The sequence below is a fragment of the Oncorhynchus masou genome, chromosome 9, assembly GCF_036934945.1.
Source record: "Oncorhynchus masou masou isolate Uvic2021 chromosome 9, UVic_Omas_1.1, whole genome shotgun sequence".
NCBI lineage: Eukaryota > Metazoa > Chordata > Actinopteri > Salmoniformes > Salmonidae > Oncorhynchus > Oncorhynchus masou.
In genome coordinates, this window is record NC_088220.1 from 8,242,486 (window position 1) to 8,259,218 (window position 16,733).

Below are 16,733 nucleotides of genomic sequence, written 5' to 3' on the forward strand. Positions count from 1 at the left end.
ACTCTCGTCTGAGAGTGACAGAGCGCAGAATGATTTGTGAATTTACGCTCAACACCGGTAGAATATGGTCTGTGTCAGTAAAAATGTTGCCAGCAGCACACTTACAGCCACCAACGCTCTGGATAACATGAAAACAGCTCTGCTATGGCAAATAAAATAGTCAGTGAGGTGTTCTCTCATTTGTGTCTGGAAGTAGTGAGCTTGACTGCGGTTGAGGTCCGACCGCTCGGTTCAACCCCACTCCTCGGCCAGAGCGTCCGGTGTACGCTCTGAATTTACAAACAGCAGAGCGCACTCTGGAAAGGCAGATACATTTTTACGAAAACACACTACTTAAAAAAAGTGGTTACTTCCGGTTCCGGTTTAGACGTCTGGGAAGCTTGCTAGCTACTTCGATACAGGTTTCGGTAAGATACTTAACGAATTAACGTATATGCCGACATTTTATGTTTGTATGTATTCACACATTATCTTTAAAAAAATGCTAACGTGAGAGGAAGGTAGCTAGTTGACGTTAGCTTTGCTAGCTCAGCCACAGTCCGTTTCAAGTAAATGTAAACAGGAACGTTGCTTTTAATAACTTCGATGACCTTTCCCAATAGCCTAATATTGAATCCATATTCCTTAGATTGCTTCTTTGACCCATCATCTCGTCACTGGCACCTTTCTCAACAGAGATTAAATACGTTTACGTTCCAGCATGTCTCACAACTACTCCTACAGACGACGACCACCACCAGCTAAAGGTCTAAGACCCAGCTCTTTCGACTCTCCAGATCACCTGCACCCTGGAGACCACAGTCACAATGTTTACAGATCGTCCCAGGAGTCACCATCTCATTCTACAATACCATCCTACCCATCCTCCTCATCCAGAGCCTCTGCTGCTATCGAGTCCCCATTCTCCTCCTCACTAAGCCGGTCAGAACCTTACTCTTCCTCACTAAGCTGGTCAGACCCTTACTCCTCCTCTGAAAACAGGTCAGACCAAACTCTCCTGAGCAGCTGTGGGCTCGAGCCCAAAGACTTATCTCTACTAGCCGAGATGCCTGAGGATCTCATCACCGTGGAGAACCTACCACATCTGGTCCGGGAGATCAAGAAGAAGAGGGCGACACAGCAGTCACCATATCCAGCTATGATCTCTAACCCTCCTGCTGCCACATCTCGTCCCCCCTCTGCTACCCCGCCTCCAGGCTGTGTGTGGGAGCAGGGTGACCGGAGTCATTCTCAACCATTAGAGATCCACCCCTCTCTTCCCCCTTCCCAACTTCTTCCCACAGAACAGGCTGAGTCCTGGCAACTAGATCGGCCCGGAAACTCGATGCAGTACACATGCTCTCGCCTAGAACCTGTACCTGTCCAAGTTGTGGACTACCACTATGGTAAAGAAACTCCCAGAAGTTACCAAACTCCTAGGTCCACTTACAACACGGCCCAAGGAGGAAGCAGTAACACCTGGAAACCCCCCAACTCGTCCCAACCAGCAGTAGATTACAGGTACCCACCACCACCAACTACAGACTACAGACCACACCCAGGCCAAGATGTCCCAGTTGTCACAATCAAGATGGCCACCTCTGGCAACACTCCCACCAAGAAGTCTGCTCTTGACTTCCATGGAGAAATCCCCCAAACATTTCCTTATTCTTGCTCTCTCTGTGATATTACCGTGCTCTCTGAAAAGGTATGTATCTTACTTCCTGTTATTTCTGAGTCTGCATTATCTGGATCTCAGGTAGGTTCATGTGTGTGAAAATGTCCAAAGTGTATCAATCTTAAGCCTATATGTGTACATTTACATTTACATTTAAGTCATTTGGCAGACGCTCTTATACAGTTAATGCATAGGCTGTGTTTTAACATGCGTAGCAGTAGCTTAAATATGAACAACGAGAGAAAAAATGTGATTTGCTTTTTGTTGCAGTTCTGGTTCACACACGCCAATGGAACTCAACATGCAGATGGACAGCTCACACTTCTTAAAATGTGAGTAATCACATATTCAAGTTGTTTTTCCAGTTTTCCACTCACCAGCATGACATTTCAAACTCGTCCTGTCAGTATTGATATTGTAATAGGCCTAGCTTAAATCCATTAAGTTCCTAAATTGTCCAGCTTTTTATCATTCCATCTCTTCTTCTTGTGCCTGTGTTTTAGGTTTCCTGAGTGGGATTGCCGGATGCAGACCACCAGAAAGTGAGTGCACATCTCTCCTTGTGTACGCTACCGTTCACATCTCTCCTTGTGTACGCTGCCGTGCACATCTCTCCTTGTTTACACTACCGTTCACATCTCTCCTTGTGTACGCTGCCGTTCACATCTCTCCTTGTGTACGCTACCATTCACATCTCTCCCTGTGTACGCTACCATTCACATCTCTCCTTGTGTACGCTACCATTCACATCTCTCCTTGTGTACGCTACCGTTTACATCCCTCCTTGTTTACACTACCGTTTACATCTCTCCTTGTGTACGCTGCCGTTCACATCCCTCCCTGTGTACGCTACCGTTTACATCTCTCCTTGTGTACGCTACCGTTCACATCTCTCCTTGTGTATGCTGCCGTTCACATCTCTCCTTGTGTACGCTACCGTTCACATCTCTCCTTGTTTACACTACCGTTCACATCTCTCCTTGTGTACGCTACCGTTCACATCTCTCCTTGTGTACGCTACCGTTTACATCTCTCCTTGTGTACGCTACCGTTCACATCTCTCCCTGTGTACGCTACCGTTCACATCTCTCCTTGTTTACACTACCGTTCACATCTCTCCCTGTGTACGCTACCGTTTACATCCCTCCTTGTTTACACTACCGTTCACATCTCTCCTTGTTTACACTACCGTTCACATCTCTCCTTGTGTACGCTACCGTTCACATCTCTCCTTGTTTACACTACCGTTCACATCTCTCCTTGTTTACACTACCGTTCACATCTCTCCCTGTGTACGCTACCGTTTACATCCCTCCTTGTTTACACTACCGTTTACATCTCTCCTTGTGTATGCTACCGTTCACATCTCTCCTTGTGTACGCTGCCGTTCACATCTCTCCTTGTTTACACTACCGTTTACATCTCTCCTTGTGTACGCTGCCGTTCACATCTCTCCTTGTGTACGCTACCATTCACATCTCTCCTTGTTTACACTACCGTTCACATCTCTCCTTGTGTACGCTACCGTTTACATCCCTCCTTGTTTACACTACCGTTTACATCTCTCCTTGTGTACGCTACCGTTCACATCCCTCCTTGTTTACACTACCGTTTACATCTCTCCCTGTGTACGCTGCCGTTCACATCTCTCCTTGTTTACACTACCGTTTACATCTCCCCTTGTGTATGCTGCCGTTCACATCTCTCCTTGTGTACACTACCGTTCACATCTCTCCCTGTGTACGCTGCCGTTCACATCTCTCCCTGTGTACGCTGCCGTTCACATCTCTCCTTGTGTACGCTGCCGTTCACATCTCTCCTTGTGTACGCTACCGTTTACATCCCTCCTTGTTTACACTACCGTTTACATCTCTCCTTGTGTACGCTGCCGTTCACATCTCTCCTTGTGTACGCTACCATTCACATCTCTCCTTGTGTACGCTGCCGTTCACATCTCTCCTTGTGTACGCTGCCGTTCACATCTCTCCTTGTTTACACTACCGTTCACATCTCTCCTTGTGTACGCTACCGTTTACATCCCTCCTTGTTTACACTACCGTTTACATCTCTCCTTGTGTATGCTGCCGTTCACATCTCTCCTTGTGTACGCTGCCGTTCACATCTCTCCTTGTGTACGCTACCATTCACATCTCTCCTTGTGTACGCTGCCGTTCACATCTCTCCTTGTGTACGCTACCGTTCACATCTCTCCTTGTGTACGCTGCCGTTCACATCTCTCCTTGTGTACGCTACCGTTCACATCTCTCCTTGTGTATGCTACCGTTCACATCTCTCCTTGTGTACGCTACCGTTCACATCTCTCCTTGTGTACGCTGCCGTTCACATCTCTCCTTGTGTATGCTGCCGTTCACATCTTTCCGCGTGTACGCTACCGTTCACATCTATCCTTGTGTACGCTGCCGTTCACATCTCTCCTTGTGTACGCTACTGTTCACATCTCTTCTTGTGTATGCTACCGTTCACATCTCTCCTTGTGTATGCTACCGTTCACATCTCTCCTTGTGTACGCTACCGTTCACATCTCTCCTTGTGTATGCTACCGTTCACATCTCTCCTTGTGTACGCTACCGTTCACATCTCTCCTTGTGTACGCTACCGTTTACATCTCTCCTTGTGTACGCTACCGTTTACATCTCTCCTTGTGTATGCTACCGTTGACATCCCTCCGCGTGTACGCTACCGTTGACATCCCTACGCTACCGTTCACATCCCTCCGCGTGTATGCTACCGTTCACATCTCTCCGCGTGTACGCTACCGTTTACATCTCTCCTTGTGTATGCTACCGTTGACATCCCTCCGCGTGTACGCTACCGTTCACATCCCTCCGCGTGTATGCTACCGTTCACATCTCTTCGCGTGTACGCTACCGTTCACATCTCTCCGCGTGTACGCTACCGTTCACATCTCTCCGCGTGTACAGAAGCAGGTTGTTACATTTACACATGGGCCTCAAGTATAATCCATGCTTGTGACCTGGTTTTAGTAATTCTAATGTTGATGAGTGATGATAAATCAGAAGGTAGTTTATTCAGAAGTGCTTTATAGACAAACACAAGAGCATGTTGTTTTCGTCTCACGGACAGCGAAGTCCAACCCACATGTTAATATAAAACACAGTGGTGAGTTCTGTAGCTAGGACCTGTAATAAACCTAAGTGTGCAATGATAAGTAGCATCCATCGATTTAAGTGTTGATGCCGTAGCATGTAGCATGTAAATAATATCCCCATAATCTGTAACAGACATAAAAGTAGCTTGCACAATTTGTCTTCTATTTGTAGAGGACAAACATGTCCTGTTTCTATAGAGGAAGCCCAGCTTGATTTTTGTTGTTGTTGTCGTTTACAAAGTTCGTCAACATGCATTTTAATAGGCTGTTTATCATCCAATCATATCCCTAAGTTTGTATATGCAGAGACCTGATTAATTCGAGAACCATCTAAGCTCGTAAGTGCAAGTGTCTTTTCAACCATCTTTTTGAATCTTTTTTACCTTTATTTAACCAGGCAAGTCAGTTAAGAACAAATTCTTATTTTCAATGACGGCCTAGGAACAGTGGGTTAACTGCCTGTTCAGGGGCAGAACGACAGATTTGTACCTTGTCAGCTCAGGGGTTTGCTCTAACCACTAGGCTACCCTGCCGCCCCAGAAATGTCCTTGTTTTTTAAAGAAAAGCAAACATTTTTTTGTCCATTAAAATAACATCAAATTGATCAGAAATACAGTGTAGACATTTTTAATGTTGTAAATGACTATTGTAGCTGAAAATGGCAGTTTATTTTTTATGGAATATCTACATAGGCCAGCAACCATCACTCTTGTGTTCCAATGGCGCGTTGTGTTAGCTAATCCAAGTGTATCATTTTAAAAGGCTAATTGATCATTAGAAAAGCATTTTTCAATTATGTTATCATAGCTGAAAACTGTTGTGCTGATTTAAAGTTATGGACAGAGGAATCTAAGTTTGAGGTGTTCGGATCACAAAGAAGAACATTCGCAGAATGAGAAGCAAAAAAAATGAAAATATGCTGGAGGAGTGCTTGACGCCATCTGTCAAGCATGGTGGAGGCAATGTGATGGTCTGGGGGTGCTTTGGTGGTGGTAAAGTGGGAGATTTGTACAGGGTAAAAGGGATCTTGAAGAAGGAAGGCTGTTACTCTATTTTGCAACACCATGCCATACCCTGTGGATGGCGCTTAATTGGGGCCAATTTCCTCCTACAACAGGAGAATGTCCCAAAGCACAGCTCCAAACTATGCAACAACTATTTAGGGAAGAAGCAGTCAGCTGGTATTCTGTCTATAATGGAGTGGCCAGCACAGTCACCGGATCTCAACCCTATTGAGCTGTTGTGGGAGCAGCTTGACCGTATTCTACGTAAGAAGGGACCATCAAGCCAATCCAACTTGTGGGAGGAGCTTCAGGAAGCATGGGGTGAAATCTCTTCAGATTACCTCAACAAATTGACAACTAGAATGCCAAAGGTCTGCAAGGCTGTAATAGCTGAAAATGGAGGATTCTGTGATGAAAGCAAAGTTTGAAGGACACAACTATTATTTCAATTAAAAATAATTATTTATAACCTTGTCAATGTCTTGACTATATTTCCTATTCATTTTGCAACTCATTTCATGTTTTCATGGAAAACAAGGGCATTTCTAAGTGACCCCCAAACTTTTGAACGGTAGTGTATGTGCTTTAGTATTAATGTAGAAAAGATCTTAACAACAGGCCTTTTTAATCCCTTCAGTGGTGATGACCACACAAAGAGACCGAACGTTGAAGAGAAGACTGGTGGACCTTCCCATAGGTTGACTAACTACTTGGGTAAACTCATTGCATTAGTGTGCCTATTACGGTGCACTGGGAAATGATTCTGACTTGGACTTTTTCCACATGTTTTTACCTTACAGCTTTATTCTAAAATTGATGAGGGGGGGGGGGACGATTTAATCCGTTTACACACAATACCCCATAATGACAAAGCAAAAACAGTTATTTTTATTTTTATGTTGCTAATTAATAATAATAATAAAGTACATTTACATAAGTATTCAGACCCTTTTCTCAGTACTTTGTTGAAGCACCTTTGGCAAAGATTACAGCCTCGAGTCTTCTTGGGTATGATTCTTCAAGCTTGGCACACCTGTATTTGGCGAGTTTCTCCTATTCTTCTCTGCAGATCCTCTCAATCTCTGTCAGGTTGGATGTGGAGCGACACTGCACGGCTATTTTCGGGTATCCTCTGAGATGTTCAATAGGGTTCAAGTCTGGGCTCTGGCTGGGCCACTCAAGGACATTCAGAGACTTATCTTGAAGCCACTCCTGTATTGTCTTGGCTGTGTGCTTAGGGTCATTGTCCTGTTGGAAGGGGAACCTTCGCCCCCAGTCTAAGGTCCTGAGCTCTCTGGAGCAGGTTTTCATCAAGGATCTCTGTGTACTTTGGTCCGTTCATATTTCCCTCGATCCTGACTAGTCTCGTAGTCTCTGCCGCTGAAAAACATCCCTAGAGCATGATGCTGCCACCACCATGCTTCACCGTACGGATGGTGCCAGGTTTCCTCCAGATGTGACACTTGGCATTCTTGGCACTTGGAACTCAACAAGTTCAATCTTGGTTTCATCAGACCAGAACATTTTGTTTCTCATGGTCTGAGAGTCCTTTAGGTGCCTTTAGGCAAACTCCAAGCAGGCCTTCTACTGAGGAGTGGCTTCCGCCTGGCCACTCTACCATAAAGGCCTGATTGGTGAAGTGCTGCAGAGATGGTGGTCCTTATGGAAGGTTCTCCCATCTCCACAGAGGAACTCTGGAGCTCTGTCAGAATGACCATTGAATTCTTGGTCACCTCCCTGAACAAGGCCCTTCTCCCCCGATTGCTCAGTTTGGCCGGGCGACCAGCTCTAGGAAGAGTCTTGGTGGTTCCAAACTTCTTCCATTTAAGAATGATGGGGTAATGATGGGGTATCATTATGGGGTATTGTGGTGTCATTATGGGGTATTGTGATGTCATTATGGGGTATTGTGTGTAGATTGAGGATTTTTATTTGATCAATTTTAGAATAAGGCTGTAACGTAACAAAATGTGGGAAAAGGGGTATGAAAACTTGTGCTAGAGAGATTTACATGGTTATCAAAATGTCACGCCAAGGTAAGCCTACATGAAACACAGCCCTTATTTTAGATGTTACGAAAATCGCCCATGGGAAATTTTGGTGGAAAAACAATTGGAACCATTTCCCGGTTTGACCTCCTTTTTTAAAATATATTTGACCTTTATTTAACTATGCAAGTCAGTTTAAGAACAAATTCTTATTTTCAATGACGGCCTAGGAACAGTGTGTTAACTGCCTGTTCAGGGGCAGAATGACAGGTCAGCTCAGGGATTTGAACTTGCAACCTTTCGGTTACTAGTCCAAAGCTCTAACCACTAGGCTACCCCAAGGTTTTATGGGTATTATAACACCTTCCCTGTGGGGCTTTATTGTGTATAGGCCAGTGACAAGATATCTGTTTAATCCATTTTAAAATCAGCCTGTAACACAGCAAAATTTGGAAAAAGTCAAGGGGTGAATACTTTCTGAAGGCACCGTATATTTAGCAGACTCTTTTCATACATTTTTCTTATTTTGAATTGAACCCACAACTCTGGCATTGTTAGCTCCATACTCGACTAACTAATCCACACAGGACCATTTGCTGCGATTTATATGTACAATAATTTTTTACAATTATTATTATTATTATAATGTGCCATTAACTTAGCTTTTCTATTGTCCTGTAGGTAAACCGTCAAGTAGCGGCTCTAGAGAAAGCATAGACCCTAAGACAAAGGTTAGTACGGTATTGTTGTTCTTCCTGATGTTCTGGTGAATTACTTTTTTATAAAATAAAAAAACAAGTTTTCACAATGTCTGTTTGCTTGCCTTTTTGTTTTCCAGGGGAGTGGCAAAGTGGTTTGTGCCAAATTTACCGCCCGGTGTCTCAACGAAGATGGTTTGAAGGACCTGATTAATCCTTTTGGGGAAGTTGTGAAAATCATCATGTTCCCTGCTTTGGTAAGAAGACTAGTAGCCTATTCATCCTGCCATCTATAGAAATAGCTAGTATATGTGTTTTCAATTCCTATGAAATAGGCATTGACTGAATTACAATAATACAAATCTTATAGTGATTAAAAGTAATGTTGAAAGGATAGAAATAGAATCGCCACCCATCATGGCCTCATTGACCAATAGGGATATTCATGCTAGTAGTAATGTTTTTATGGTTCTTGTAACGCTGCATTTTCAGGCTTTTGTGGAGATGGGCTCAACTGACCAGGCTGCCAATATTGTGACATACTACCTCAGGAACCCAGTGATGGTGAAAGGAGGACAAGCCACCTTCTCTGTCTCGTCAACATTTAATTTCCTGCAGGTACATTTTTACAGGATGAATTAATTGGCATCATTATAGTTAAGTTGATTTAAAAGGGTAATTGTTTAAAAGGGATTTTCTCTAAAACAACCACACACACACACACACACACACACACAGAATATTATTCAATGAGTTAAATCAATACATTTACGTCCATATAGAGTTCCCGGGTGTTGCGTTTCTCCCCGGTGCCTCCTGGTAAAGAGTCTGCCGCGTGGAAGAGACAGTTGCTGGCCGCAGCTAAAAGATTTGGACCTGTGGAGCACTCTCTATTCTTACCTACGCAGGTATTTAACTGCATTTCGCTTTTATTTATTTTTTTGGTCTGTGTTATAGTCTATTATTTGCTTACAGTGTTCTGTCCTTTGGTAGGCATTTGTGGAAATGACAAATGCACTGGATGCACAGAAGCTGGTTGAACACCATACGTCCAAACACCTGAAAATAGATGAGATTCATATTAAAGTGGCCTTCTCGTCAGAGTATAATACACTTCCGTAAGTTGATGCGCCCCCCTTGTTGTGCCATTACCTTTTGTTTTCATTGATTATGACTTCTGAGTTCAGACTGTCAGACACTGTCACCATTATAACCATTGTTATTGAAGGAGAAATAGTTCATTTAGACTCTGTAAAAGCCAGAAACGTGGGAATAATAGTGTTATCTGTGAACTTTCTTTCCGTCCCATCATGCAGGACCATATCTGACAGGAAGTCTTCAGACAGGAAGTCTTCAGACAGGAAGTCTTCAGACAGGAGCAGGAAGTCTGAAGATAGATCTAAGAGGAAGAGAACCCCAAGCCCCAGAAGGCGGAACCTCAGCCCAAGGAGAGATTCCCCAACCACCTCAAAGAGGAGGAGGAGTAGAGAGAGAGAGAGGGATAGCGACCGTCACAAAGAACGGGGAAAATCAAACAGTGGGAGTAAAGGCAGGCCAAGGTCCCCCAGCAAACAGATCTCCAGCCGGAACTCAAGCAGCCCTCGCAGGCCAAGGTCCCCCAGCAAACAGATCTCCAGCCGGAACTCAAGCAGCCCTCGCAGGCCAAGGTCCCCCAGCAAACAGATCTCCAGCCGGAACTCCAGAAGCCCTCGCTCCCATACTAAAGAGAGGGTCTCCAGTGAGATGAAGAACCCAGGTTCTGGTAAAACAGACCCCAAGAAGGACAAGGTATCTCCCACTTGCTCACAACCTCCCACCAAGGACAAGACCCCATCCCTGTCCTCCAATGTGATGGAGAAGTCTGAAGAGGCTGTCGACACGACTGACCAGAGCAAGATAAAATCTGAGACTCAGGAGGATGGGGCCACGGAGGCCTGTGATATGGACAGTGACATCGAGGGCATGGCCGTGTATGGGGAGGATGGGGAGGAGAACTCTGACATGGGAGAGGAGGAAGAGGAAGAGGGGCAAGTAGGGGAGAAAGAGGGAGAGGTAGGGGAGGCAGAGGTAGTGGAGGGAGAGGAGGAGGAAGAAGTAGTGGAGGGAGAGGAGGAGGAAGAAGTAGTGGAGGTGGAGGAGGAAGAGGTGGAGGAGGAAGAGGTAGAGGTGGAGGAGGAAGAGGTGGAGGAGGAAGAGGTGGAGGAGGAAGAGGTGGAGGAGGAAGAGGTGGAGGAGGAAGAGGTAGAGGAGGAAGAGAGTGAGGAGGAGGGAGAGTTAGGGGAGACACAGCAAGAGGGGCAAGTAGGGGAGGAAGAGGAGGAAAAGGTAGGGGAGGAAGAGGAGGGAGAGAAACAGCAGGAGAGTGCTGAGGACTTGATCCAAGAGCTCTCAGCTACCAGGTCAGAACAGGGCAAAGCGTTCTCAGCTACCGGGTCAGAACAGGGGAAAGAGCTCTCAGCTGTTGGGTCAGAACAGGGGAAAGAGCTCTCAGCTGTTGGGTCAGAACAGGGGAAAGAGCTCTCAGCTGTTGGGTCAGAACAGGGGAAAGAGCTCTCAGCTCCCGGGTCAGAACAGGGGAAAGAGCTCTCAGCTACTGGGTCAGAACAGGGGAAAGAGCTCTCAGCTACTGGGTCAGAACAGGGAAAGAGCTCTCAGCTCCGGGTCAGAACAGGGAAAGAGCTCTCAGCTACTGGGTCAGAACAGGGGAAAGAGCTCTCAGCTACTGGGTCAGAACAGGGGAAAGAGCTCTCAGCTCCCGGGTCAGAACAGGGGAAAGAGCTCTCAGCTGTTGGGTCAGAACAGGGGAAAGAGCTCTCAGCTCCCGGGTCAGAACAGGGGAAAGAGCTCTCAGCTACTGGGTCAGAACAGGGGAAAGAGCTCTCAGCTGTTGGGTCAGAACAGGGGAAAGAGCTCCCAGCTCCCGGGTCAGAACAGGGGGAAAAGAGAGATGGTGAAGACCAGAAAGCAGATGCTTCATATGTTGATGAGGTAAAGTTCATGCTCTGTCAGGTCTTTAACATGTAGCTCATCTATACATGCTCTGTCAGGTCTTTAACATGTAGTTCATCTATACATGGTCTGTCAGGTCTTTAACATGTAGTTCAACTATACATGATCTGTCAGGTCTTTAACATGTAGTTCATCTATACATGATCTGTCAGGTCTTTAACATGTAGTTCATCTATACATGATCTGTCAGGTCTTTAACATGTAGTTCAGCTATTTAATAAGTCAAATAACATAGTTACAATTTGTAAAATACAAGGTGTCATGTTTAATACGTGTTGTGTGTTTCAGTAAATCCTAAATCCTTATGTTTAGATGTTTGTTCCCTTCATTGTCGCACTGGAGGAGCATGATTTCCCAGAGGGCCATGAGAACCATATCACTTTGGGTGACCTAGAGCAGGATTCATCAGCTGATGGCCAAGGTGATTACTACTTAACACCTAGCTACTGGACCACAGATTACATTCAAACTTCAGCACTTTCAAAGAAAGAGTTAGATTGCTATGAAGGTAATTAATTGTATGTTTATCTTACATTGCAGATAACCAGTCAATAGATGAGCCCAAAAGCAGGTCCAAGAGCAAGGTGGAGCAAATTGTCTTTTTTAAATTCTTGTTATTGATGTGTTCTGTGAGTCAGTTAGAATGTGTTTATTGAACCTTGTGATATAAGATTGGTTTAAAGCAAAAGGTCAGTCTAGCACCATATATTATCTGGGTTAAGTTAACGACTGTCTCTGCTGCTGAGGATGAGAAGCGGGTCTGTAGCACCGAGGACAATGTAGAAACCAAGATGGAGGATAATGTGGAAAGAGGACCAGATTACGTGAAGACTGGTATGGAGTCATCATTCCAGCCCAACAACCCAGTGGGTAAGTGTTTTGATGTGATTTATATCCTCACTGCATTCTCATGGTAGCCTGGTTCCAGATCTATCGCTCCTTTTATAGCCTGGTCCCAGATCTGTTGTCTCCTTCTATAGCCTGGTCCCAGATCTGTTGTCTCCTTCTATAGCCTGGTTCCAGATCTATCGCTCCTTTTATAGCCTGGTCCCAGATCTGTTGTCTCCTTTTATAGCCTGGTCCCAGATCTGTTGTCTCCTCCTATAGCCTGGTCCCAGATCTGTTGTCTCCTCCTATAGCCTGGTCCCAGATCTGTTGTCTCCTTCTATAGCCTGGTCCCAGATCTGTTGTCTCCTTCTATAGCCTGGTCCCAGATCTGTTGTCTCCTTCTATAGCCTGGTTCCAGATCTGTTGTCTCCTTCTATAGCCTGGTCCCAGATCTGTTGTCTCCTTCTATAGCCTCGTCCCAGATCTATCGCTCCTTCTATAGCCTGGTCCCAGATCTGTTGTCTCCTTCTATAGCCTGGTCCCAGATCTGTTGTCTCCTTCTATAGCCTGGTCCCAGATCTATTGTCTCCTTTTATAGACTGGTCCCAGATCTGTTGTCTCCTTCTATATCCTGGTCCCAGATCTATTGTCTCCTTCTATAGCCTGGTCCCAGATCTGTTGTCTCCTTCTATAGCCTGGTCCCAGATCTGTTGTCCACTCCTATAGCCTGGTCCCAGATCTGTTGTCTCCTTCTATAGCCTGGTCCCAGATCTGTTGTCTCCTTCTATAGCCTGGTTCCAGATCTATCGCTCCTTTTATAGCCTGGTCCCAGATCTGTTGTCTCCTTCTATAGCCTGGTCCCAGATCTATTGTCTCCTTCTATAGCCTGGTCCCAGATCTGTTGTCTCCTTCTATAGCCTGGTCCCAGATCTGTTGTCTCCTCCTATAGCCTGGTCCCAGATCTGTTGTCTCCTCCTATAGCCTGGTCCCAGATCTGTTGTCTCCTTCTATAGCCTGGTCCCAGATCTATTGTCTCCTTTTATAGCCTGGTCCCAGATCTGTTGTCTCCTTCTATAGCCTGGTCACAGATCTGTTGTCTCCTTCTATAGCCTGGTCCCAGATCTATTGTCTCCTTTTATAGCCTGGTCCCAGATCTGATGTCTCCTTCTATAGCCTGGTCCCAGATCTGATGTCTCCTTCTATAGCCTGGTCCCAGATCTATTGTCTCCTTTTATAGCCTGGTCCCAGATCTGTTGTCTCCTTCTATAGCCTGGTCCCAGATCTATTGTCTCCTTTTATAGCCTGGTCCCAGATCTGATGTCTCCTTCTATAGCCTGGTCCCAGATCTGATGTCTCCTTCTATAGCCTGGTCCCAGATCTATTGTCTCCTTCTGTAGCCTGGTCCCAGATCTGATGTCTCCTTCTATAGCCTGGTCCCAGATCTGATGTCTCCTTTTATAGCCTGGTCCCAGATCTGATGTCTCCTTCTATAGCCTGGTCTCAGATCTGTTGTCTCCTTTTATAGCCTGGTCCCAGATCTATTGGTTCCTTTTATAGCCTGGTCCCAGATCTATTGGTTCCTTCTATAGCCTGGTCCCAGATCTATTGTCTCCTTCTGTAGCCTGGTCTCAGATCTTTTGTCTCCTTCTATAGCCTGGTCCCAGATCTTTTGTCTCCTTCTATAGCCTCGTCCCAGATCTATCGCTCCTTCTATAGCCTGGTCCCAGATCTGTTGTCTCCTCCTATAGCCTGGTCCCAGATCTTTTGTCTCCTTCTATAGCCTGGTCCCAGATCTATAGGCTCCTTTTATAGCCTGGTCCCAGATCTGTTGTCTCCTTCTATAGCCTGGTCCCAGATCTGATGTCTCCTTCTATAGCCTGGTCCCAGATCTGATGTCTCCTGCTATAGCCTGGTCCCAGATCTGTTGTCTCCTTCTATAGCCTGGTCCCAGATCTGTTGTCTCCTTCTATAGCCTGGTCCCAGATCTGTTGTCTCCTTCTATAGCCTGGTCCCAGATCTATAGGCTCCTTTTATAGCCTGGTCCCAGATCTGTTGTCTCCTTCTATAGCCTGGTCCCAGATCTGATGTCTCCTTCTATAGCCTGGTCCCAGATCTGATGTCTCCTTCTATAGCCTGGTCCCAGATCTGATGTCTCCTGCTATAGCCTGGTTCCAGATCTGTTGTCTCCTTCTATAGCCTGGTTCCAGATCTGATGTCTCCTTCTATAGCCAGGTCCCAGATCTGTTGTCTCCTTCTATAGCCTGGTCCCAGATCTGATGTCTCCTGCTATAGCCTGGTCTGTTTGTGCTCTTGTCAACTCCATGGCATGACAATCCCATAAACAGTTGGCAAGAGTGTAGAAACCAACAGGTACCATGGCTACTGTCTTGGCCCCTTTCAAGAATAATTACAAAATTACCTTTTTAGACTTGTCTGGGCCACTGAAACAACTTTTATTTGTTTGCTATGAAAACACTGCCAAGTGCAACAGTTCACCGTAGTAAGAAGCATTGTCTTTATGAAGTACAGTACTATGTTTTCTAACAAATGTTGTTGTTGTTGTTTTACAGGAAGGGAATTCATTAAACCTGTCTTGGGCTATTTCTGCAACCTGTGTCAAGTCATCTATGTCAATGAGGACAAAGCAAAGGACCAACACTGCAGCAGCCTCTGTCACTATCTGAAGTTTATGGTAAGTCACCAGAATCCTGTTGAATCTCATCAGAATCATCTCACTTTTGAGGTGGCAAGTAGCCTAGTGGTTATAGCGTTGGGCCAGTAACCGGAAGGTTACTGGATAGAATCCCAGAGTTGACAAGGTAAAAATCTGTCACTCAGCCCGGTAGGCCATCATTGTAAATAAGAATTTGTTCTTAACTGACTTGTCTGGTTAAATAAATAAATAAAAACTTAAGAGTTTTCTATGCATCTTTACCATAAGCATAGAAATAATGGTTTGCTCACTGCTCTTTAACATATAATGTAAATCACAGGTGATTTGGGTTTGAAAAAAGTAAAGATCATTGTGGGTATTCTTTACATTATTCAACCACCATTTTCTGTGCAGTTATTTGCTGTGTACGTTACATGTTTACCTGGACGGTTACTGAGCTGTATGATTTGTTATCTCACAGGAACATTCAGCTAAAGACAGCCTCTAGCTAAAAGATGTCCATCTTTGGAGGAAGTTGACAAGATGACAGTCTTAGACCCAATTTAACAACAGGAAGTGTTACAAGCACTTCTGGAGGAGTGTGAAGAATTTGGGATTTTGCCATGTCTTAACACTCAGAAGAAAGCCACTGGTTTTACCTAATCCACAAGAGGCTCTTTGTGAAACTCATCCTAGAACAATAAATGGGATTGCAGATTATGTTAATCTGTATTGGTTTATTTGAACAAATGTACAGCACCTACCTATATACAGTGCCTTGCGAAAGTATTCGGCCCCCTTGAACTTTGCGACCTTTTGCCACATTTCAGGCTTCAAACATAAAGATATAAAACTGTATTTTTTTGTGAAGAATCAACAACAAGTGGGACACAATCATGAAGTGGAACGACATTTATTGGATATTTAAAACTTTTTTAACAAATCAAAAACTGAAAAATTGGGCGTGCAAAATTATTCAGCCCCCTTAAGTTAATACTTTGTAGCGCCACCTTTTGCTGCGATTACAGCTGTAAGTCGCTTGGGGTATGTCTCTATCAGTTTTGAACATCGAGAGTGAATTTTTTTTCCCATTCCTCCTTGCAAAACAGCTCGAGCTCAGTGAGGTTGGATGGAGAGCATTTGTGAACAGCAGTTTTCAGTTCTTTCCACAGATTCTCGATTGGATTCAGGTCTGGACTTTGACTTGGCCATTCTAACAACTGGATATGTTTATTTTTGAACCATTCCATTGTAGATTTTGCTTTATGTTTTGGATCATTGTCTTGTTGGAAGACAAATCTCCGTCCCAGTCTCAGGTCTTTTGCAGACTCCATCAGGTTTTCTTCCAGAATGGTCCTGTATTTGGCTCCATCCATCTTCCCATCAATTTTAACCATCTTCCCTGTCCCTGCTGAAGAAAAGCAGGCCCAAACCATGATGCTGCCACCACCATGTTTGACAGTGGGTATGGTGTGTTCAGGGTGATGAGCTGTGTTGCTTTTACGCCAAACAGAACGTTTTGCATTGTTGCCAAAAAGTTCAATTTTGGTTTCATCTGACCAGAGCACCTTCTTCCACATGTTTGGTGTGTCTCCCAGGTGGCGTGTGGCAAACTTTAAACTACACTTTTTATGGATATCTTTAAGAAATGGCTTTCTTCTTGCCACTCTTCCATAAAGGCCAGATTTGTGCAATATACGACTGATTGTTGTCCTATGGACAGAGTCTCCCACCTCAGCTGTAGATCTCTGCAGTTCATCCAGAGT

The 16,733-nt window shown here is 44.9% G+C and overlaps 1 protein-coding gene across 1 annotated transcript; it reads left to right on the forward strand.

The window, feature by feature from the left end:
- The first annotated feature begins 312 nt into the window (after positions 1–312).
- On the forward strand, positions 313–15,809 carry LOC135545399 (matrin-3-like). Its single transcript, XM_064973006.1, is given in 16 exon segments — positions 313–407; positions 629–1,989; positions 2,161–2,199; positions 6,429–6,505; positions 8,461–8,510; positions 8,618–8,734; positions 8,970–9,095; positions 9,260–9,385; positions 9,471–9,595; positions 9,794–10,613; positions 10,887–11,465; positions 11,799–11,907; positions 12,027–12,070; positions 12,209–12,356; positions 14,885–15,006; positions 15,449–15,809. Coding segments are annotated over 15 exon segments (3,798 nt in total). The 5' UTR covers positions 313–407; positions 629–700; the 3' UTR covers positions 15,476–15,809.
- The last annotated feature ends 924 nt before the right edge of the window (positions 15,810–16,733 follow it).